The sequence below is a fragment of the Vombatus ursinus genome, unplaced genomic scaffold, assembly GCF_900497805.2.
Source record: "Vombatus ursinus unplaced genomic scaffold, bare-nosed wombat genome assembly UNPS02015255.1, whole genome shotgun sequence".
NCBI classification, from domain to species: Eukaryota; Metazoa; Chordata; class Mammalia; order Diprotodontia; family Vombatidae; genus Vombatus; species Vombatus ursinus.
In genome coordinates this window covers 26,219,694-26,242,601 of record NW_020955033.1, presented here as the reverse complement: position 1 = coordinate 26,242,601, position 22,908 = coordinate 26,219,694, and the positions used below count along the sequence as shown (strand labels likewise).

General features: G+C 40.1%; 1 protein-coding gene and 1 pseudogene across 2 annotated transcripts in view; both read right to left on the bottom strand.

The window, feature by feature from the left end:
• LOC114031801 (rho-associated protein kinase 1) overlaps window positions 1–6,329 on the bottom strand; it is a 143,923-nt gene extending 137,594 nt beyond the window's left edge. For both annotated transcript variants that reach the window (XM_027846938.1, XM_027846939.1), the window contains exon 1: window positions 6,107–6,329. In XM_027846938.1, coding sequence (XP_027702739.1) covers window positions 6,107–6,199 — 93 coding nt within the window. In that variant the 5' untranslated portion in view covers window positions 6,200–6,329. The remainder of the gene's footprint in view (window positions 1–6,106) is intronic.
• Window positions 6,330–22,478: 16,149 nt separating this feature from the next.
• LOC114031678 lies at window positions 22,479–22,908 on the bottom strand (annotated as a pseudogene).

Here is a 22,908-nt window from a genome sequence, read left to right as displayed (position 1 = left end):
CCACCATGTGGCCCTCTAGATCCTCAAGTGTGGCCCTTTGACTGAATCCAAGTTCATAGAACAAATCCCCTTAATAAAAAGATTTGTTCTGTAAAACTTGGACTCAGTCAAAAGGCCACACACCCAAGGACCTAGAAGGCCACATGTGGCCTTGAGGCTGCAGGTTCCCCACTCCTGGACTATGGGAAGTGAGAGATAGTGAGGAGTAGAAGATGACATGCAGGTGAGACCTAGAGGACTTGGTTCCCAAGTGAGAAGTTTGTAAAGGGGGAGGGTTTAAGGGGGAAAACAATGAGTTCAGTTTCAGACATAATGAGTTTAAGATGTCTACTGGACATCCAGTTTGAGATGTCTGAAAGGCAACTGGAGATGCAAGACTGGAGATGAGCAAAGAGGTTAGAACTGGATAAGTAGATTTGAGAATTATCAGCATAGAGACTATAATTACATCTGTCGGAGTTGGTGAGATAACGAAGTGAAGTAACACAGAGGGAGAGAAGAAGGCCCATGAGACACCCACAGTTAGTGGTTGTGACTTGGATGAAGAACCACCAAAGGAGACTAAGCAGTAGTAAGATATGTAGGATGAGAATTAGAAAACAATGGTGTCCCAAAAGCCTAGAGAGAAAAGATTATCAGGGAGAAAAAGGTGATCAACAGTGTCAAAGGTCCAGAAGAACGAGGACTGAGAAAAGCCACTGAATTTGGCAAGTAAGAGATCACTGGTAACTTTGGAGATAGTCATTTTGGTTGCCTGATGAGGCTGGAAGCCAGATTATAGAGAGTTAAGAAGTGAGAGGAGAGGGGCAGCTAGGTGTCGCAAGTGGATAGAGCACCAGCTCTGGAGTCAGGAGGATCTGAGTTCAAATCTGACCTCCTGACACATAACACTTAGTAGCTGTCTGACTCTGGACAAGTCACTTAACCCCAATTGCCTCACCAAAAAAAAAAAAAAAGTGAGAGGAGAGAAAGTGGAGGCACCTATTTAAGATGGCTTTTTAAAGCAGTTTAAACACAAAGGGCAGAATGTTAGTTTATTAGGGATGGAAGGATCAAATGAGAGTTTTTTGAAGATAGTGGATATATGAGCTTGTTTGTAAGCAGTAGGGAAGCAGCCAGCAGACAGAGATTGGAAATAAGTGAGAGATTAGGGATGATACAGCAGGTGTTCTGATGGAAGGGATGGGATGAAATGGAATAGTTGTACAGGGAGAGAAGTCTGGCTTGGCAAGGAGTAGGATCACCTCTTCTTGTGAGATGGGGTGAAGGAGGGCATAGTAGTAGAAAGTATTTGAGTGATGAGATGAAGAGGAAAGAAGAAACTCTCAACAAATGGCCTCAATTTTTTTAGTAAAATATGAGGCAAGGTTCTCAACTGAGAAGGGGAGGGGAGGAGAAGCCATGAGGAAGGATGAAATGGTTAAGAAGAGCTTCTGTGGAGAGTGGAATAGTGAGTTGATAAGGGAGTTAAGGAAGGACTGCCTAGCATCTTTGAGAGCCCAGTTGAGATTAAGTAACATTTGTGTAGTGGACCCAGTACAGCAACCCATACTCAAATGTTCCAAACTGAACCCTTCATTTTTCCAGAAAAAAAGTCCTTCTCTTTTTCTGAACTTCCCAATTTCTGTTAATGACAGAACCATTTTCTCTCAGTCACCCAAACTTGAAACCTGTGAGCCATTTTTGACATCTGCAGCTCCTTCCACTTCTCAAGTCTAGTGAACAGGTCCTATCAAATTTAGATTTCCCAGTCTGTGTTAGTTCTCTATTCATTACTATCTTCAGCATGCTAGTCTCAGTCTTCATTAGCTCTTGCCTAGATTATTACAACAGCCTAACCAGTCTCCTTGCCTCAAGTTTAGCCACAGAAATCATCCTAATGAAAGAGCAACTCTGATGTCATTCCCCTAATCACAAACAATGGTTCCCCACTGACCAATGAATTAAAGTCCTCTACAAGTCTTTACTGAAGACTTTTCCTAATCTCGTAGCATCCTACCTTTCTAGTCTGGTTTTCCACTAGTACTGTATTGTATTTTCTAATGGAAATCGACGTATTGTTCCTGAACACACCATGGTCTTTTCCTAACCTCATGCTTATGCCATTCCAACTTCCTGGAATAATGTTCCTACCACATCTCTGCAAATTTATAAGGTCCTTAAGATCATGGTTGGTTTCAGTCTTTGTACTCCCTACACTGCACAGAGTATTAGTTCGATTCAATTGAAATATTTATTGAGTATCTACTATTTAAAAGGTAAAATTCTAAATACTAAAAATGCAAAGACAAGAATCAAGCAGTCCTTCCTTCAAGATGCTTGCATTCTACTGGGAGATATACCATGCACAGAGACAATACAAGGCATTTTCAAGAGGAAACATACTAACTGCTGCAGGAGGCAGAAAAATTAGGAGAGGCATCTGAGCTAAGCTTAGAAGAAAACTAAGTGTTCTAAAAGCAAAAGTAAGAAAGGAATAAATTTTAGGCCCATGCAAGAGGAAAGAAATAGGAGTTGGAATGTCAAGTTTTGGGGAAGATATAGTAGGGCAATTCATCTGAAAAAGAAGACATGACTAAGTATAATACAAAGTAAGTCTGGAAAGAGGGGGGGGAATTAGATTCTAAAGGGCCTCAATTAGCAAGTAGTTTGCATTTTGTCCTAAAGACAATAGGAAGGACAATAAAATATTTATTGATTGAAGTGGGCTGGCATTCAAAACCCTCCATAATCTATTTGGGAGATTTTACCTATTTATAGGAAAAATCACTGGCTTTGGACTTGGAGGATTTGGGTTCAAATCCCATCTATGAAGCTTACTATCTGTGTGACCCTAGGCAAGTCACTTAAGTTCTTCGGTTCCTCACCTGTTGTTGTTTGTCCTTCATTTTCCCAGAAGAAGACCAATGACATCAAAGGGTGATGTCTTGAATAGTGCACAAATTGGATTTAAGTTAGGCAGAGTTGCACAAAATTGGCAGCCTCACACTTTCTTCCAGAGTCACTGAAGTCCAGTGGCAAGACAAAAAAGACAAGACAACCGGGATGCAGTGGATGACCTTGGTTTCTTTGATGTCTAAACAGAGCTCTAAGCTCTCTCTAGCACCTGCTTCAATTGCTTTCACGGACATTGGAACTAAGTTATCATTCACCCATTCTGCCAGGGGAATTCTTCCCATGTTTGGGGTAGACATCCTCTTAATTCACTGATGGGTTTGAGACCTGTCTGTTACCCTCAACCTGATTCGGCCCCATCTGCCGAGAAGGTGTTACCAGTGTGTGACCCCTTCCCATATTACAGCTTCTTAGAGCCAAAGGTTAAAGTTAAGTGCCAGGTGGACTTTAACAAAGGTGGATGAACAGACCTGGAAAGGGTTCAGCGTGCCTTCATACCAGAGGTGCTAGTGTTCCACCAATGCCCTTACACCCCTCCTCACCCATAAAACGAGGAGGTAAGAATAAATGACCTTTAAGGCCCCATCCAGCTCTAAACTTGAGGCAAGGAGACTGGTTAGGCTACTGTAATGATCCAGGCAAGAGCTAACGAGGACTGAGACCAGCATCTGCTTCCTACGTGATCTTTCAGGCCCCTACCAGCTCTGCAGCTATGATCCCATGATCTTCTTATTCTTCTCCTAACCTGAACATCCCTGAAACACAGCAACCATATCCTGTGCCTACTCCTTTGTTCATTACATTCCCCCTTTCTCTCCTTCTACAATAGGGTCTAAGTCCAACTTCCTTTAAGTTTTCTTTGGCCACTCCAACCCACAGTGATTTCACGATCCCCAGGACTAATACAGCACTTATTATCCATGAAGCCTTCCCAAAAATGATGACAACTCGAAGAGTACTTTAATGGAGCCTCTTCTGCACTTTATACCCCAGTCCAAGCTTTCATGTCTTGTCTCCCTACTACATGGTAAGCCTAAAGGACAGGGTCAGAGGCCCCTTTCAACTCTAAATCCACAATCCTATGCTCTTTGTGCATCCCTCAGCTTTCAACAAAACAGGCCTTAAAAGTATATTAAACATGTACCCCTTCTTTGGCATATTTGCTCGTCAATTTTTCACTCATATTGTCTCCCCTATTAGGTCACAAGCTCTTTAAAGAGAGAAAAATGTCTTATCATTCTTTGTTTCCCCCTAGAGAAATCAAAATTCAACAAATAATTCTTGATTTGATTGAACTCACCCATATAAAGGAAGATTACAGAGGGATCATTTTTCATCTTAAGGACCCTTCCAATCCTAAGAGCTATACTTGAGAAAGAAGGGGAAACTCCCACTACAAACACAACAAAGTACAGAAGGAAAAAAAAACTTGACTTAGAATGAGTTTCAAGAACACAGTCGTCACAAGTATAGAACAGAAAAAGGTTTCTAGAGTAGGCTAAAAGATAACTGTAACCTGTCTACAAATGCTGTTTCACAAAACGATGAGTTCGAAAGAACTAAAAAAAGATGAAAAAATGGAAGCAACAGATATTAAACAGTAAAAATTTCTTAAACTTTACACAAGGCCTGGCATATTTTAAGTGCTCAATAAATGTCTAACTAAATTACAACGAAATCTCGATCAAGAGGAAACATCTTTCAAATCCCTTTTAACACTCCTCCTAAGCAAAACTCCTAAAAGATTCATAAAGCAAAGCAACCAACTACATATTTTAAAATGTTACATCTGTAAATATAAGCAAGATATTTTTCTACATCTAAAACACTACTCCCAATAGCTTCAGCATTGCATAGAGATCCCAAATTAAGAAACAATGAAGACTTAAGTTTCTTACTGATAAAGAGGTTTTCAGCTTCCTGGTAACCTACATTCAATTCTCAACAATGTTACATTCATTTTAAAATCAAAATAGTTAGATGAAACTAAAATCCATGTTAATTTAAAAACTATCCAACATAATTTTTGTCTTTTATCTAACCACAGCATTTAAAAATAGCTTATTTCTCTGAATGGCTCACTGACTACTATTTTTTAACTGCCTCACATTCACTTAGCCCCAAATGGCAAGTTATAAATTGACCCTTGCATTCTTAACACTAATTCCCTAGAGATGCTGTGAAATCTTATCAGTACACATGCTCCCTGTGACTTCATTTTAAAGAGGAATTTATTTTAGTCCACCAAATTAAGATACTTTTACAACCTGGAAAAGCATCACTAGAAACTGACTTGACATAAGGTCTAATAGAGTATACAAATAGTCATTTTGGAGAAAAGTGACAAAACTCTAAAATTCTAAATTAGTTTTAATTGTACACACTATCATGGCCCAACATTGATTTTCTAAATTGGACTTCGGCTTTCACCGTACAAAACGATGAAAAAAAAAATGGAAAGTGATTTAATAGCTAAAGTATGACAAAAAGTTATACCATAATTGCTGTTTTTTGTAATGCACAAAATTATTAGAAGATGTTAATAATGTGCTGAAATAAAAACCAATTAAGTCAGTCGGAAGGGGAAGAGGAAAGCTGATCAACACTCATACTACTCAGTATCACTGAATGTGAGTCTTGGTTTTTTACACTTAACTAGCCCAGCAAAAAAGCAGCCATTCAGTCTATCAAAAGTTAACTACATTTTGGCTAAAAGTCACTTTTCCAAACCTAATTAATCCTCTACGGCCACTTTCTAAGCGCTCTGCTACATCTGTTGAAAGGAGAAGTGTGTTCTTTCATACATAACTGACACTCCTCAGGAAGATGACTTCCTAATAGAGCCTCTATTTCCTAACTACCGGTCCATGCGCCTAATGACAACTATGACAAGAGAATGCCTTCTTCCACGATACTTGCAGTAACAGTTCGTGAGAGTCCTAATAAATAACTGGGACTTGAGGTTGTGCAGAGCCGATCAGCCCCGGAGAGAGCTTCCCACACTCTTCCCACAAGCCTGGAATGGTACACCAAGCCTCCCTAGGGATTTTATTTTTCAATCGCGGTCGAGATGCTTTCTGTTGAGTCTCAGGCACAGAAGCAACTTTCCTTGATAGTGCACTGCAGTCAAGGCCCCTAAGAGGAAATAAACTTAATCCCGAGCGGAGCAAAGCAAAACAAGGCGCGGCGCGGCCGAGCGGCCCCCACTTACCAGCAAACAATCCGAATTCACTTCCGACTTCGGGTCCCGCAGCAGGTTGTCGATTTTCTCAAACCGAGTCTCAAAACTGTCCCCAGTCGACATGGTGCTGCTGCTGCGGTGACAATCCCCTTCTACCAGCAGCACTAGCGACGGAAAAAGGCTCGGCGCTCACTTCCTCCGCAGGCCGGGGCTCGCCTCCTCGGCTTCGGCGTCCGGCCGGAGGAGCCGGAACCTCGGGGTCGCCGGGGGCTCCCGGGGCTCCGCGCCGCCCCTTCACTGGGCGGCTCTCCGCTCTCCTGGCCGGGCTCTGGGGGCGACAGCGACCCGTAGCCGCGCCGAAGCCCACAGGCGCATCCCACCCGACAGCCCGCCCGCCGCTGTCGCCACCGGTCTCGACGCCCTGGGGGAAGGTGCTCGCGCCTAGCGGGCCCGGGCCCCGGCCGCCGCAGCCGCCTCCATGAAGGGCCGGCCCCCCCCCCCCGGGGGGGGCCAGGGGGGGAAGGGGGGGGGGGGGGGGGAGGGGAGGAGCTCCCCCGGGGGGGGGGGGGGGGGGGGCAGAGGCTGCGCTCCCAGCTGATGCTGCCCGGCCCGCCGGCGGGGCCCGCTCTGCTGCTGTCCCAGGCGCTGCAAGCAGGCAAGGCAGGCAGGCAGGCTAACCCCGCATGCCCGGCTCGGCTCCGCCGGGTCCGACGTGCGGCTCCGCCTCGGTCAGGAGCAGCTCCCCGCGGGGCTACCTCACTCGCCCATTTTGTCCGCCCGCCGCCGCCGTTGTTGCCGCTGCCGCGGGCGTTACTGCTGCTGCCGCCGCCGCCGCCGCCGCCGCGGGATCCGATGGGGCAGGGCGAGGCCGGTGCTCGTCCGAGGAGGCTGGAAGGAAGGAAGGAAGGAAGAAAGGAAGGAAGGAAGGAAGGAGACAGGGCAGGGGCAGACAGGCCGAAGAGTCCGGTCACGACGGCGACTAACTGGGGAGAGCGCCTGGGAGGGGCCGGTCAGCCGAAGTCCGGGTTGGGGCGGGGAGGGGGTGGTGGGAAGGGGTGGGAAAGGGAAGAGTGAGTTGCGGCGGCGAATGCCTCGGGGGGGCTAGAGGGACTAATATGTCCGCCTTCCTGTTCAAACAAACGGAGACCGCCCGTGCGTACTGCGCATGCGGGGCGGGGAGGATAGGAAGGGGAACCAGCCCGGGTGAGCGCCGCGTTCTCTGAGACCGGAGACAGAAGGGGAGAGGAGACGTGCGCGCGCACGCGGGCGCCTAGTGCGCAGAATCTTTCGGATGGGGAGGTGGAGGAGGCGGTGCGGAGAGGCGGCGCGGAAGCGAGCCATAGGGAAGGAGGCGCCTTCCCCGGAGCTGGCTCCGTGGCTCGGTTCGGAGCTGCCTCTTCACCGCAGCCCTCGGAGGGGTGGGGCGGAGGCGGGGTTGCTTTGCTCCTCCGAGTTGCTGCGGTGGCCGTGGGGCTCTCGGGGCTGTTTTTTCCATCGCCCTGCATCCAGTCCTGGCTCGGGTCCCTTGAAGATTCTTACCAAAAGGAGAACCAGGCGCTTGAATGCCGTCCTTTTATGACGAAGACAAGATGTTTATAGGCATTAGTAAAAAAATAAATAAATTTTAAACGACATCTTCCGCCTTTCAAACGCTGACTAAGATTTCCCTGGGGAAAGGGGAAAAAAAAAGCAACTACTTGGCTGTTCATTTACCTAAAAGCTGGAAGGGACCTGAGTCAAATCATTAACGAGTGAAGATGATTTTGACAGAAGCCCCGAAGAGGAGAACGAGCCTTGAAACTGAGCTCTTGTCATTAACCAGAGGTTGTCACGGGGTTCTGCTTAATCGGTACGCCCAAAGGACAGTCAGACTGACACCCCGGAGGGAAATTTAGAGTTGTGATTTTACTCAAAATTACGAGGCTGAGAAAACTAGTCATTTCCTCCTTGTTCACAGGTTGCTTCATTGACTGTGCTGAAGGAGTAAAAGAGGTGTTACTCAATCTGCAGATGTCCTGATAAAATAACGTTGCCTATAAAAGGAAATCAGCCTTGTTTTATTTTTGCTAAATATTTATTATTATAATAATGCATGTGTATTTTATTAAATGTTTATTAGAAATAAATATTAAATTTTTACTTTATTATTTTATTCCATTTTCTTTATTCATTTTTTTTTTATTTCAAGTTTTAGATTCATCAGAAGGGAGCTCTGAGGATTTCACTATAAAACCTAAAGGGACTAGCAGTTTTCCTGTAACCAGCGTACTGTGTGTACTCCTGAACTAAAGTCAATCACCAGTGTGATTAGAAACCTTGTAGTTTGTGATTAGAAACCTTGTAGTTTGTATGGCCGTTTTTCCCCCGGGGTTTATTTAATTGTCTTTATTTAGGTAAGAATAGACCATTTAATCTCATTTCATTTCATTCACATACAATACACTACAAAAGATCCTGAACTACTTTGTATTTCGTTGTTGTTCAGTCATTTCAAATCCTTTGTGAACCCATTTGTGGTTTTCTTGGCAAAGATACTGGAGTGGTTTACCATTTCTCTCCAGCTCATTTGACAGATGAGGAACTGAGGCAAACAGAGGTAAGTGACTTACTCAGAGTCACACAACTAGTTAAGTGAGTGATGCCAGATTTAAACTCAGGAAAATGAGTCTTCCTGACTTCAGGCCGGGCACTCTATCCACTTTGACATCTAGCTGCCGCTTGTATTTCATAAATATCTTGTATTTATAAGTATGTCATAGAAGATTCTCAAACTACTTTGTATTTATTTTTGCTTATTTAGATTTATTTTGTATATAATTGTGTGTGTATGTCACACACATATGTATATATGTATATATATTTGTGTATATATACACACACACTTGTCTCCCTTGTTAGAATGTAAGCTCCTTGTGAGTAGGGATTGTTTCATTCATTGTATTGTATCCCCAGCACCTAGAACTTAATAAATACATGTTAATAACATTGTCCCTTTACAAAACTGAGATATTTTATTAAATTCAGTGACTTTTTGGACTCAAGTATTTAAAGTACAGTATTTGAATTTTTTTAAACTAACCATATGAATTAGCAGTGAGCCTAAGGATTAAAATAAATCCAGCAAGAGAGCTAAAATAAACTTACCAAACTCTGCCTCTCCTTTTGATTACCATTTTTAGGTGTTCTTAGGAATTTGTTGTTTCTCAAAGAACTTGGAACATTTTGACTTTGTTGCTAACTGTTAAGGCCCACAGTACAAAGAAGAGTTTGAGATGAATGGATAGCAAGAGTAATTATTGATGAATCATAAAATTTAGAACTGGAGGAGACTTTAGATGATCTAGTTTAATCCCATCACTTAATAGAATTAAAGAAATAAAGTGACTTACCCAAGAATTGACGTAGCCATTAAATGTCAGAGCAAAGAGTCAAACTCCAACTCTATTTTGTTGCAGCAGTCTTTCCCTGATACCTTGCTACACCTTGGTTTTTAGTCAAATTTTATAAAGCTAGATGAAAAGGTATATAAATCTTAAGGGTTGTTTGTTTTGGGGAGGAACTTTAAAAATCTAAACAGCTGCAAGGCTTTTCTAAGTATTTTCCCATGAGATTTGGAATCCAAGGCCCTGGTTTTGAATCTCAGCTCTGCTATTTATTAGCTGTATGAACTTGGGGCAAGTCGTTTAATCTTTCTGGGTAAGATGAGCTCTGAGCCCCTTTCAGTGCTAACTCCCTATTTTACAGATGAGGAAACTGAGGGAAACAAGTAACTTGTCCCGGATCACACAGCTAGTAAGTGTCTAAGGCCAGATTTAAACTCAGGTCTTCTTGACTCCAGTGCTCTATCCACTACACTACCAAAATTCTATGATATAGGATCTAAGTTTAACTTTTCATTCACTTTATATAACATGAAATAGAAGAAAAAACAGTGGCCTGGAGTTTTACCGCCAACTGTCAGTAGTATGGCATTAGGCAATCATTTAACCCAGGGGTTAGATGTGGCCTCAAGGCTGCAGATTCCCCACCCCTGATCTAACCTGTCTAAATCTCAGTTGCTCCATATGTAAAATGGGGGATAGTAGAAAGGATAAATGATTTCCAGCTCTCCAATTCTGTGATTCTAAAAGTCCTGTGAGTGTCAAGGGGTTGAGTGCTGATGCAAAAATAATGGCACAGATATATATTAAAATATAGCAAAATGAACATTCTGAGAAGTGAATTTCTATTACACAAATGTGCAAATTAGCCATACTTTTACATCTGGTATATTAACAAGCATAAATTATTCGTAGAAAAAAAGTTAATAATCTGCAGCATGACAAAAGTCCATTGTAAACTCCTAGGGAGGAAATAGGGTAATCAAAGCACCAAATGGGGGGCGGGGGGAAGACTTTGGTAGCATCACTAAAGATGAGGTGGTTAATGCTGGAGGTACAGAGACTTAAGAGGAGGCTGCATTGATCCAAAGGCATGAGGCAATTAACTTCTTGGAAGGGAATAGGTATAATTGGAAAATACCATTAAGGAAGAAAGAGAAAGCTTTGGCAGCAGACTTGTACAAAGCAAAGGAGACTTTAAAATTCCTCTGCATTTATTTTTGTGTTTATAAGAAGCTGAAAAGCAATGTGCAAATGCATTTTATCGTAACAAGTTTTTAAACCAGTGTATGTTGGTAGCATTTATTCTCCTAAGAAAACTGCTCACAGGGGAGGCTTATGGAAAAACAATGAATTATTCCATCGTTACCATGTATATCCTCATCAAACCTTCCTACTAAGAAGGTATGTACAAAACCTTTACAACGCTAAGATTAAAGGAAGCTCTCATATGTCAAAAAAATTGCCAAGTTATAAAGTTACCATATTCTCAAAGGCACCATATTGTACCTATGTTTGTATTTTACCAATTTCTTGCATTTTATTGACTATTCTATCTTAAGAACATACCATAAAATGCAGGTGCACACCATAAATTGTATATCAATTGTAATTCAGTACAGTAAATTGCATGTTATTTCAAAAATGCTTGCCACAAATGTGTAAAGAATGTGATGTGGCTGAGTTACTATAGGAACCATAGCTTTGTAGACAGTTCCAAGAAAGTAATAGGCTTAATGTAACTTTGCAAAAGTGCGCTTAAGAAAAAATACACACACACACACACACATATACACATATATATTTACTAGAATAAACTTCTTTTGATTTCAGGTAACTATAGAGAACAGATAATTAGTCACTGCAGCTAAAACATAGTTTACCTTTTTAAAAATTTTTAACAATATTGTACTTTTTTTCTAACATTTTATTCCTGTGCCCTGGGAAATAATCTGAGGGATATACATTTTTCAAGCATGGGAATACTTTGTTTAAATTGCAGGTCCATTTGCCTAGGGATAAACCATATAAAATCAGCCAAGCTAATCTTGTATGTTTGGAATCATAGGATTTAGAGTTAGAAGGTACCTTAGACATCATCTTCTAGTCTAACAGATGAGATAACTGAGACAAGGAAGTTAAATGACTTGCCCAAAGTTTTCCCAGATAGTAAATAGCAGAACTGGAATTCAAATCCACTTCTCTTGACTTTAAATCCTCTTGCGTCCCTCCTGTGAAGATATTCAGAATGGAAGGAAATAATCTTTTAGAGATTTAGACATAGGTGTCATAGCTCTCAACTTCAAGATGTTGGAAAAGACTCATTTCAGTATTGGTGCAGGGGGTAGGGGAAAGAAGATAGAGGGCCCTGGATCCAGAGCCAACTTAAAAGACTTCTCCCTAGTCACACTTTATTCCTGGAATGCTTGCCTGTGATATCTGTGTTCCATTTCTTCCCACTCTCCCCAGAAACTATAACTCTATACAACTACAAAAAAATTACCCTATTTATAGTGGCCCTGGTCCATCCCTTAAAGTAAATAGATTCTGGGGACATCCACACTAACACACATGGGCTCCCCAGGAAAGATACCCCAGGTTCAAGGTACTCTGTGGTTTACATCCATTTAAACCATAGCTCACAATCCCCTACTAATTCCTTCCTTTTAATAATGTTGCACACTACAGCAACTACCCTTGTATCTTTTTTTTTTTTGGTCTAGGCTGGTTCATTTCCTTGACCTACACTCACACTGTCACATTGGTAGTTCACAGAGGGAGAGCCACACTGTTGCAGCTCATTCTCTCAGGGTCCTAAGGTTAACCCTAGTGAGGAGATAACACTTCTACTATTCACAACTATAATTCCTGAGCCCCCATCAGTGTGCTTCTCATTTAACAAATCAGGCAGAATGAGACAATTAACTCATAATCAGAACATTTACTAAACAAGGCAAAATAAAAATAATTATCGCGTAACAATCTATACTCCTTCACTGATGCATATTGTATACGTGAGTAGAGAATGGACACAAATTTCTAGAACCATAGTAAGAAGCCACATGTGCTGGGCACACATGTGCCCAGGGAACCTCATGATTCTGAACTCTGGACTTTAATGTCTCTTGTCCCCTTCAGGGACAGTCTGCACAACAATTCCCTGATGAATTTGACTGATTCTGTACAGGCTGCTGTGCTCAGATCACTCCCCTTCTGGGTGGCTGAGACAGTGTTAAGCATTTTGAGCAAAACAGAAACCCTAAGCCTGGGATCCGCAGACATCTTCTAGGTCTGCTGTCTCATCTGGTATCTGAGGGGTTTTGACCTTTCAAAAAGCAAGCTCTGAGGTCTCTACCCATTCCTTGTCAGAGGTCTCCATTGAGCTCTCAGTTCAACTCCACTCTGAGCTCAGCTCTTCTTTGAACTCTCAGCTCAATTCAGCTCCCAGTAGCAGATGGAAAGCCTTGTTCTTCCTCCTGTCAGCTATTCCGAGAGCATTAGGGAACAATGTAGGTCCTGAGATGTGTTCCTCAACCCAAATGGAGGTCTTTCCTGGTCCTAACCCTGAAGATGCTACTCAGACCCAGTTTTGAGGTTTCTCACAACTCAGAGGTCCTACTGCTTCAAAGCAGAGTCTTTAGTATAATGTGATCCACTTCTATTTCATGGTGAAAAACCAAAATCCATTTTTCTTCCATCTAAGTAATAAGTAGACTATATAAATGTATATAATATATGTGTGTATATACATATACATATATTATATACATATATACATATACACACACATGCATACATAAACACATGTACACATAAACAACTATATGTATATGTGTATATATGCATATATGTGTGTATATGTGTATGTATATGTATGCCCTAAATGAACATCTTTTCTCTGTAGGGTTGCCTCCTCGGTGTTTCTCTAGCACCTGTCCTTGTTTTCTGCTCCTTTCTATTAATGTTGTTATTTTTGTTGTTCAGTCATTGCATTTGTGTCTAATTCTTTGTGACTCCACTTGGTGTTTTTTTTTGGCAAAGGTAGTACAGTGGTTTGCTGTTTCCTTCTCCAGCTCATTTTACAGATAAGGAAACTGAGGCAAACAAGGTTAAATAACTTGCCCAGGGTCATTCAGTAAGTGTCTGAGGCCAGATTTGAACTCAGGAAAATGAGTCTTTCTGACCCCAGACCTGGCACTGTATCTACTGTACCACCTAACTGTCCTTTCCATTAGTAAAATTGTCCAAATTAGAAAGAAGAACCAATTTACACTAGTCAGTCAAAATTAATGCAAAAAATAGATATATAAAGTAATAATGTAGTAAGAAAAGTAGCAATAGAACATTTCCTCAAGAAACCCTACAAATATATCCACTATCAGCGGGAAAAGTAAATTGGCTTAAGAAATGTTCATAGAAGGAAACAAATGTAGGGGATACCTACAGCTAGAGTGCAGGGACACAAAGCAGCCTTTTAAATCTTCTATAACTAGCTCAGTCTTTCTTATTTGCCTAGAACAGAGGAGCATGTTGGGGAAAAGTTGAAGGCAGTACCCCAATTTCACTCAACTTCTTTTCATTTTGAAGTAGAGCACTGGGAATACTTAGTCCAGTTGAGGGGTAAAAGAATTAAATCTAAAAAAAGATTTCTGATGCTAAGTCAGATTAGAGTTGAACTGATGGAGTTAGAAGAAACATTAAAAGAAAAGAAAGCAATAAAAGAGCAGATGTGATCTTAGTCTAGTCATCTGCTAGTTTATGGTGTAGTCTGGTTTAGGAAAATTGGTACACAGCCATCAGTTCAAAGCACTGCCTGAAAAGTGCACTTGTCCTCTACAGCCAAAGAGAGGCTTATTAACCCATAAGTAAATAGTGGACAGAAGGTGGTTCTGAAAATAACACCTCTCCTAAAGAATATAGTTGAGATGTGGCAAGTGATCAATGACCTGGGATCAGAATGGCATAGGAGATGGAGAAATGGTTGTGGTGCCTTTGAGAAATCATGCAATACTCTTGCATTGTGGTATAGTTGTGGTGCAGTAGAAAGACCACTGGGTCTAGAGTCAGAAGATCTGGGTTTTTATGTGCCTCTGATGTTTATTGCCTATGTGACCTTAAGCAAGTCACTTAATTTCTCTGAAATTAAATTTTTTCATCTATAAAATAAGGGGGTTGGACTATATGGTCTCTAGGATCTCTTACAGTTCTGAGACTGTGAGCCTATCATGGCCCCAACTTCTCCCTGAAACAAAGGTCCATTTTTTTAACATCGATATTCTTCCAATAATTTTGTATGGACACAAGTCATAGAATACAACAATGTCGGAAGAATTAAAGTTGTAGATCATCAAAAGGAAAATAGAAAGATCCAGGGAAGATGTGTGTATGCTACAAAATATTGTCAATGAAAAATTTAATAGGAGAAGTAGCATGAAAGATACATCAGGAATATATATAACAGAAAGAGAGGAGGTCAACTAATAAAATTAGAATGATCTATAAGCAATAGATAACCTCTTTGCTCCTTTGGCATCTGTTCTATTTCAAGAGATCTATAGAAAGAACCACCAGGTCATTAGATGAACCCATTGTAGAGGATTTATAGGAGGATGTAGACAAGAGTTAAACAGAATAAAAAGGTATAGATGGCTTTTAGTCTGTACTTAAACAGAGAGTAACCTCATCAATGAGATACTTTGAATTATCAAAGTATAAAGATTGATAATTCATTTTATAGGACAAATATTCTTTTTTTTGGAGGCAATTGGGGTTAAATGACTTGCCCAGGGTCACACAGCTAATAAGTATCTGAAGCTGGATTTGAACCCAGGTCTTCCTGATTCAGTACTCCATCCACTAAGCCACCTAGCTGCCTCTGAGGCAAATATACTTTTAATTCTCAAATATAGCAAAGAAAAGGCTGAAAAATAAAAATATAGACCAACATCAGTAATGAATATTGATAGAAATATAGTAAATATTGATAGTGTACAGCAGTATATCTTTTAAATTATTTATTACAATCAAGTAGAATGAATATTAGAAATATAAATATAGTTCCAAATTGGAAAAAAATCACTATTAAAAATCATATCAACAAGAAAAAAGCATAACCTGCTATCCATAACCATATGGAAAAATGCTCCAAATCACTAATAGAGAAATGCAAATTAAAGAAAGTGAAGTTTCAGCTCAAATTGGAAAAATTGTCCCAAAAAAGGAAATTACAAATATTGGAGGGGCTAAGGAAAATAAGCATATTAATGTACTGTTGGTGGAGCTATGAATTGGTCCAGCCATTCTGGACAACAATTATAAAAGATAATAAATAGGGTAGTGTAAGAACTCACCAATGCAATGATCAACCATGATTCCAGAGGAGTAATGATGAAGAATGCTAAATACCTCCTGACAGAGAGCTAACAGGCTAATGAAATATGCATTTTTGGACATGGCCCAATATGGGATTTTATTATGTTTGACTATACTTCTTTGTTGCATTTTCTTTTTCTTTTCTTTCAGCATGGGTTGGGGAAAGTTGAGAGATGAGAAGGAAGCAAAATGGTTGTTTGACAATTGAAACAATTAATTTAAAAAAGAAAGTATAATAATTAGATGACTATGTAATTAGCAGCAATGAAAGTCTTTAAGAAAATAAAGCTTCCATTTATTTGGAAAACTCCGTCAAGTATAGGAATAGAATGTCTAAGCCTTTGATCTTACTAGTATTGCTAAATCAGGAAGGTACTGCAGTGGACCTAGCCTATGTCCACTCAAGAATATTCACTCCAGATGAAATGGGTATTACAAGTACATACTATAAAAGAGCATCCAGAGAGATAGTGTGAGTACATCATGGTTTTGTGTAGCCTTAAATCCATCAGCATCTCTCCTAAATAGAATACAGCATGTCTTTCATGCTTAAGAGATTCTTCAGCTTTTCCTTCTTTAGATTTTAGCAACCCTCAACTTCAGCCCTCATTCCATCTAATCTGTTCATAGTGATTAAATTGTTTCTTTTGATTACTCCGCATTGTTCTGTGACTTGGAACTGAGCTTACAATTTACTAAAAGTAGTATGAAGCTCTTGCTTATAACTATAAGATCTGTTTCTACTTTTATGACATAATAACTGGCTCATAATGAAAGGAATTCATATTTTCAGTCTATTTCATATACATTCATGGTTTGCCTGCTATAGTGGTCAGTACTATCTGACTACTGACTGAAGCATTTCCAGTTACTGGGATATTGGTATTTCTCATTTGTTCTATTGTATCTTGGCTTCTTGTGGTACAAGAATATGAAGGAGAGCACCTGGCTCCACTGTCCTCCATGTCAGGCCAATCATCATGACAGCTTTGAATAGGACCAGCTGGCAAATCCATGCTGCCCTTTTGAGTTCTTTGACTTGAGGAGAAGTTGCAACATACTGTCAGGAGTGCTAATGCAATCAATGCTATCACAAGAGTCAAGTTCACCAACATGTCAAGTTTTCTTTCAGGCCTTTCTAGCTCCACATGGGAAGTCTCTGCTGTACAACTCCTTGGCTAGAAATTCCCCTACTTTGCCTCTGCTTTTGTCACATGCCTCCTGGCATTAACAATAGGCTGTACTTTGAATGAATGAATAAAAGGCATTTTAAGGCTTTTTTATGTGCTAGATGCTGAGCTAAGTAGGGGATGAAAATATAAGTAAGACAATCCCTATTCTCAAAGAGTTTAGATTCTAGTAGGGGAAGGCAACACATATAAGAGAAGGGTGGCTAGGAAGGAAAGTTTTAGAGAGGGAAGTTAAAGGGAATGGTGAGTGGAGTTATAAGACAATCATTGACATGTTCTTTCCAGAAATGATAGTGTTGATTTTGTTACTGTTCTCAGAGGTAGAGGTGAAAAGATAGGTGGGGTACACTTAGTGGCATGACATGGAGATACCCAGAGTAGCATGGTGAGCCTGAGACTGAGCAAAATAAAGTGAATGCTTGCCTATCAGATCCCAGGGTTCCAGGGCAGAAGTGGCAACTGGAATGCAGGCCACATGGCAAGCACATAACTTTGGGTAGGTTATTATTATTCAGAAAGTCCTACTCAACATATCCCACAGTGAGATGGAAATGGCTCTGGGATCTCTTGAAAGCTATGCCAATGAAGTGTAAGCTCTACAGTGAGAATGGCAGAGTGATGGGAAAGAGGACAGAAAGTGCTAAGATTCGCAGTCTTTAGGTCATCTATAAACTTTAATTTGACTGTTAGTACTCTAAATGTGAGATCATTGTCCAGTGACTTTGCAGCTGGGTGGTATAATAGAGGGATAGACTTGGAGTTAGGAAGATCTGAGTTTGAATCCCGACTTAAACATCTGTTACCTGTGTGACCCTGGTCAAGAAATTTACTCTATCTTAGTCCTAGTTTCTTTATCTGTAAAATGGGGATTCTCGTAGCACCTATTTCTCAGAATTGTTGTATCAAATGAGATAGCACATGTAAAACACCATATAAAGGTTAACTATTATTTTTGTTATATCACTGGAGAAGTTGAATCATAGAAATCTTGGAATTCTTGCTATAAACAAAACCAGAAGAAAGAAGTAAGTTGCAGCTAAATGGAAGGATGATTCATAAGTACTCTTTGGAGAGATTAAGAAAGGAGTTAGTGGAGTGGATTTTATTGTACAACCAAAAATAACAAGGGCCATTCTTTCATGGAATATTTGGTTATCACATATTTTGTTACTAATAATAAGTATTTGCAAAAAGACAACCATAAAAATAATTGCAGCTTCTGTACCCATATTGGTTACCGCAGATGAAGACATAGAGAAATTATATTAAAAACCTGATAAGAGTACATTAAACCAAAATTATTCTGATATTTGGTAGCTTCAGAGTAAAGGTGAGTAAACATTGGGAGGGGGAAAAATATATGGAAAGTATGGCTCACTAGCAAGGAAAGAATGACCAAAGGCTTGTAGATTACACAGAACTCTCATACTTTTATGACAACAACATGTGCTTTGAGGGAGAAAAAGTAATTGATAGGAACTGGACAGAGAAGAGCCATATAATATTATAAAAAATGAAATCTATTTTAATAGACAGGAAAAGACTTGTTATTGATGTTGGAGATATTCCTAAATCAGCTATCTGTGCATATTCATACCATCAACTTACCAGAACTAAGATCAGAGTTAGTTAAAAAAAAATCAAGAAAAATAATTAGAAAAAGATTGTTGTTTGTCCTTTTTCGAAGAGGACCAATGACATCACAGGGTGACTTGTGCACAAACTGGATTTAAGTGAGGCAAAGTTGCACGAAGTTGTTAGCCTCTCTCTCTCTTCCAGTGTCAGTGAAGTCCAGTGGCAAGACAAAAATCAAGACAACTGGGATCCAGTGGCAGGACTTGTGATTGACCTGGGATGCAGCAGATGATCTTGGGTGTCTCTGAAGTCTGACCAAGCTCTGACAGCGCCTGCTTTTCATGTAGTATATCAGTAAAATCATGTAGCAATCAATAAAATTAAAGATTATCTTGTAACCCATGTCTGAAAGTAAAATAAAACCTACAAGCCTGACAACTGCTTGGACTATAGGAAGTGGTCAATAAATATTTAGTGAATTGAATGGTTTGGGAAGTAGTAAACTACCTAAAAAGTTGATAGTGCCTGGATGTCTTATTAGAATTTTTAAAAGCAGAGATGTAGACCAGTTAACTTAATTTCTATTCCTGGCAAAATTTTAGGAGGCTTACTTCATGAACATTTAGAAAGAGAAGTGGTAGTTACTAAGAACCAGTATTAGAACGTCATGCCCGAATGACTTCATTTCTTTTTTTAAAAGCAGGGTTGTTAGTGTAACATATTAGGGGAATGCCACAGGCATAATATAACTATATTTTAGCAAGGCATTTGACAAATTCTCTCTTGATATTGTTGTGGACTGATAGAGAAATGTGGATTCGATGATAGATGCATAGACTGTTAGAAAATGAAAGGGGCCTTAGGAATTATCTATCTGGCTGTTAAAGTATAGTCATTAATGAACTGGAGCAAGGTCTACAGTGAAGGACTCCAGGGATCTGCCCTGTTCTATTCAACAGTTCCATCAATGACTTGAATGAAGGCATAAATGGAATGTATATTTATAGATGACATGAGCTATAAGGGACGAAAGACACATTATGTGACAGAATTAGAATCCAAAATCTAATAAAATGAAATTTAATAGGGATAAATGTAAAGTCTCACATTTGAATTAAAAAACAACTGTACAAGTATCAGAAGTCATATGACTAGAAAGCAGTTTATGTGAAAAAGACCTGGGGATTTCAATGAACTTCAAGGTCAATAGCAGTCACAGTATACGTCTGCCAGAAAAGCTCATACAGTCTTGGATTGAATTAATTAAATCTCATAGCTACAGAATCATAGATTTAAAACTAGAAAGAGCTTTAGTTCAATGGTCATGGTGTCAAACTCCCTCATTCTATAGGTGAGGAAATAAGGCCCAGAGAAGTAAAAGGACTGCCCAAGGTCACATAAGTAATAGGTGACAGAACTGAGATTCCCACCCATTGTTCCCATCCATTGTTTTTTTCCACTAGACCTCACTTTTGAAACCAGAATAAGGAAATAGTACTACTGTTTGTCCCGATCAGAATACATCTGGATAAGTAAGTTAATTCTGGGTACCCCATTTTAGTAGGGATATTGAAATTCTGGTGGATGGCCAGGGTGGTGGGAGAAGAGGGAAATGAGTTGAAACCATGCATATGAAGGTCACTTACAGGAATTGTAAATGTGTAACCTAGTGAAGAGAAGAGTGGGGGATGTGGAAGTTGTCTTCAAGTATTTGAAGGGCTATAATGTAAAAGTGAATGGAATTAAGCTTGTTTTGCATAACTCTAGTGGGCAGAACTAAAATTAATATATAAGAATTATTGAAAGGCAGATTTGGGGAAAGTTTGAAGGAAATCTTTTCTTTAATTAGAGCCATCCAAAATGATGTGGAGACAGATTCCCTTTCATATACTGGTTGGACAAGATGATCTCTGAGGTTTCCTCCAACCAAGATTCTATGACTCAATGATATGAGGTACATCCAAAATACTTAGTATATGGTTTCTGTAGTCACAGATCCTGAATTGAACAATTTAATTCAACACACATTTATTAAGCACCTGCCATGTGAAAGGACCTGTGGTAAACACTGAGAGAAATAAAGAGATGAAATAAAACACAATCTGTTCATATCCTCAGGTTGTTTACAAATTAAGTAGCAAGATAATTTTGACACATTAAAATACAAAAGAGAAAATAAACAAAAAGGTTCAGTTAAAAAAAAAAGAGGTAGTCATCACATGCATAAGTCTTTTTCCATATAGGAACCTCCAGACCAATGTTGCAGAAATTGGGTGACACTTTGAATGTTTTCTTATTTTATACAAAAATTTAGAATTTACGTAGATCAATAGAAGATAAATGTACCCTTCGCTTACATTGGGGTAAAGAACAAAGGAGTTGGGAAGAAGTGAGAAATCAATCACCTTGCCTCCAGATCCCTTCAATAAAAGCCCTATAAGCAAGGGGAAAAAATAATTTCAGCTCACTACCATATGTCATGTCTCTTCAATTTATTGAAACAGCCACACTAGAAGACACACACCCACACCCACCCACACCCACACCCACACCCACACCCACACACACACACACACACACACACACACACACACACACACACACTGCTAGAAACAGAATCATGAGTCTTAGGGAGCTAGCAGAGAAATGGCTAGTGGCGGGGGCATAGGAACTGATCCATAAGACATATACTATCCTTCAGCTACATGCCCAGCTGAGGATTAACATAAAACAAATAGTTCTGAGGGACCAGCCTAAGCACAGAAGTTGAAAAAGTTGTTGCTATTCAGTCCTGTCTGATTCTTCATGAGCCCATTTGGGGTTTTCTTGGAAAAGGCATTGAAGTGGTTCGCCATTTCTTCTCCAACTGAGGGAACTGAGACAAACAAGGTTAAGTGTCTTGCTCAGGGTCACACAGGGATCATTTGAGGCCCTATTTGAATTCATGAAGATGAATCTTCCTAACTTCAGGCCCAGCACTCTATCTACTGCACTACCTAGGTGCCTACCTTAATTCTAAAGCATACACGAAATCCTCTATTCAGACATTAATTACAGCATTAAAGGGCTTGAATCAAGCCCCTTGCCTTATGCTTCTCCAAGGCTAATTTTCTCCTAGACAGCATTAGAGCAGAGCAACATCAAAGTGGCCCCTAATGTGCACTAAAGTCCTCCCACTCCCCAAATTCCAGCCTCCCTCTTTGACTTGGCCAGTGGCCTTGGCCCAGTGCACCTGTTTATGGATCCAACTGAAGTCTGAGGCCTCTTTGTGCATTCTTCATCCTAACATGGCTGCAGCGGCCAGGGTAACTATCATGGTGGGTGGAGGATGTACCGCCCCCCTACCCAGTATTGACTGTCATCTCCCTAGCATAGGATTAAAAAACAGCTGGCATTGCTATGGATGGGGAAAACTGGCCAGAGTGAGAAAAGGAAAAAGAGCAAGAGGTAAATGAGGGGCTGGGGGCCCTGTCTCCTAAAAAAGGCAGCAATCTGATTGTCAACTTAGTAGCCCCTTTAACAGTTTCAATACACTGATCCCTTTCTTTAGATTGTTTTACATCAGGTGCTTTGTGTATTCTATAAAAGTAAAGGTACAGCATGTCAGCAAATGATTTTTAAAGTCTTTTCTACTTTCTGTGAATTCCTTTACTTAATACTTTTAATAGAAACAATACTTTCTTCTGTATTTTTTGAGTGAAATATATCAGTGTTTTAAAAATAAGAAAGTGTTCAAATCACTAATCTGAATTTGAGTTTTTCCACCTAAGAATATTAGTTTCGCCTCTGTGTATTTATTTTTTTCCCTTAGTAACACAAATATGGGTACTTCACTTTAAAGGTATTTTTTTCATTCTAGAAATTTAATTACAGCCATGTAATTTTTTACTCTTGCATTTTCTCAATAGTTTCTTCCTTGTGTTTGCCCTTTTTCTTTCCTACTTGGCGAGATTTGGCTTTTTGCTCAAAGATCTTTTTGCAATCTTTGTCCAATTTTAGCCTTGTGATAATCACCTTGCTGGGATGAATGCCTACATGGACAGTTGTATCATTAACCTTCTCCTGCTGTACTCGCTCAGTGTAGATCACATATTTCTTTCATTAAACCTGGGCTACCTTGCTAATTTGCTGTCTTTTGTAGTGTCCTCGAACAACCTGGACTTCATCACCTTTTTGAATGGGCACGATACAGACATTGTATGTCTTAGCTCCTTAGAAAGAGAAGACAATTTTCCTCCATATGTAGGAAGGGGCATTGAAATGCCTCTTGTGGTTCTTGCTTCAGCACAAAGGGATTGAACTTCATTTTGACCTC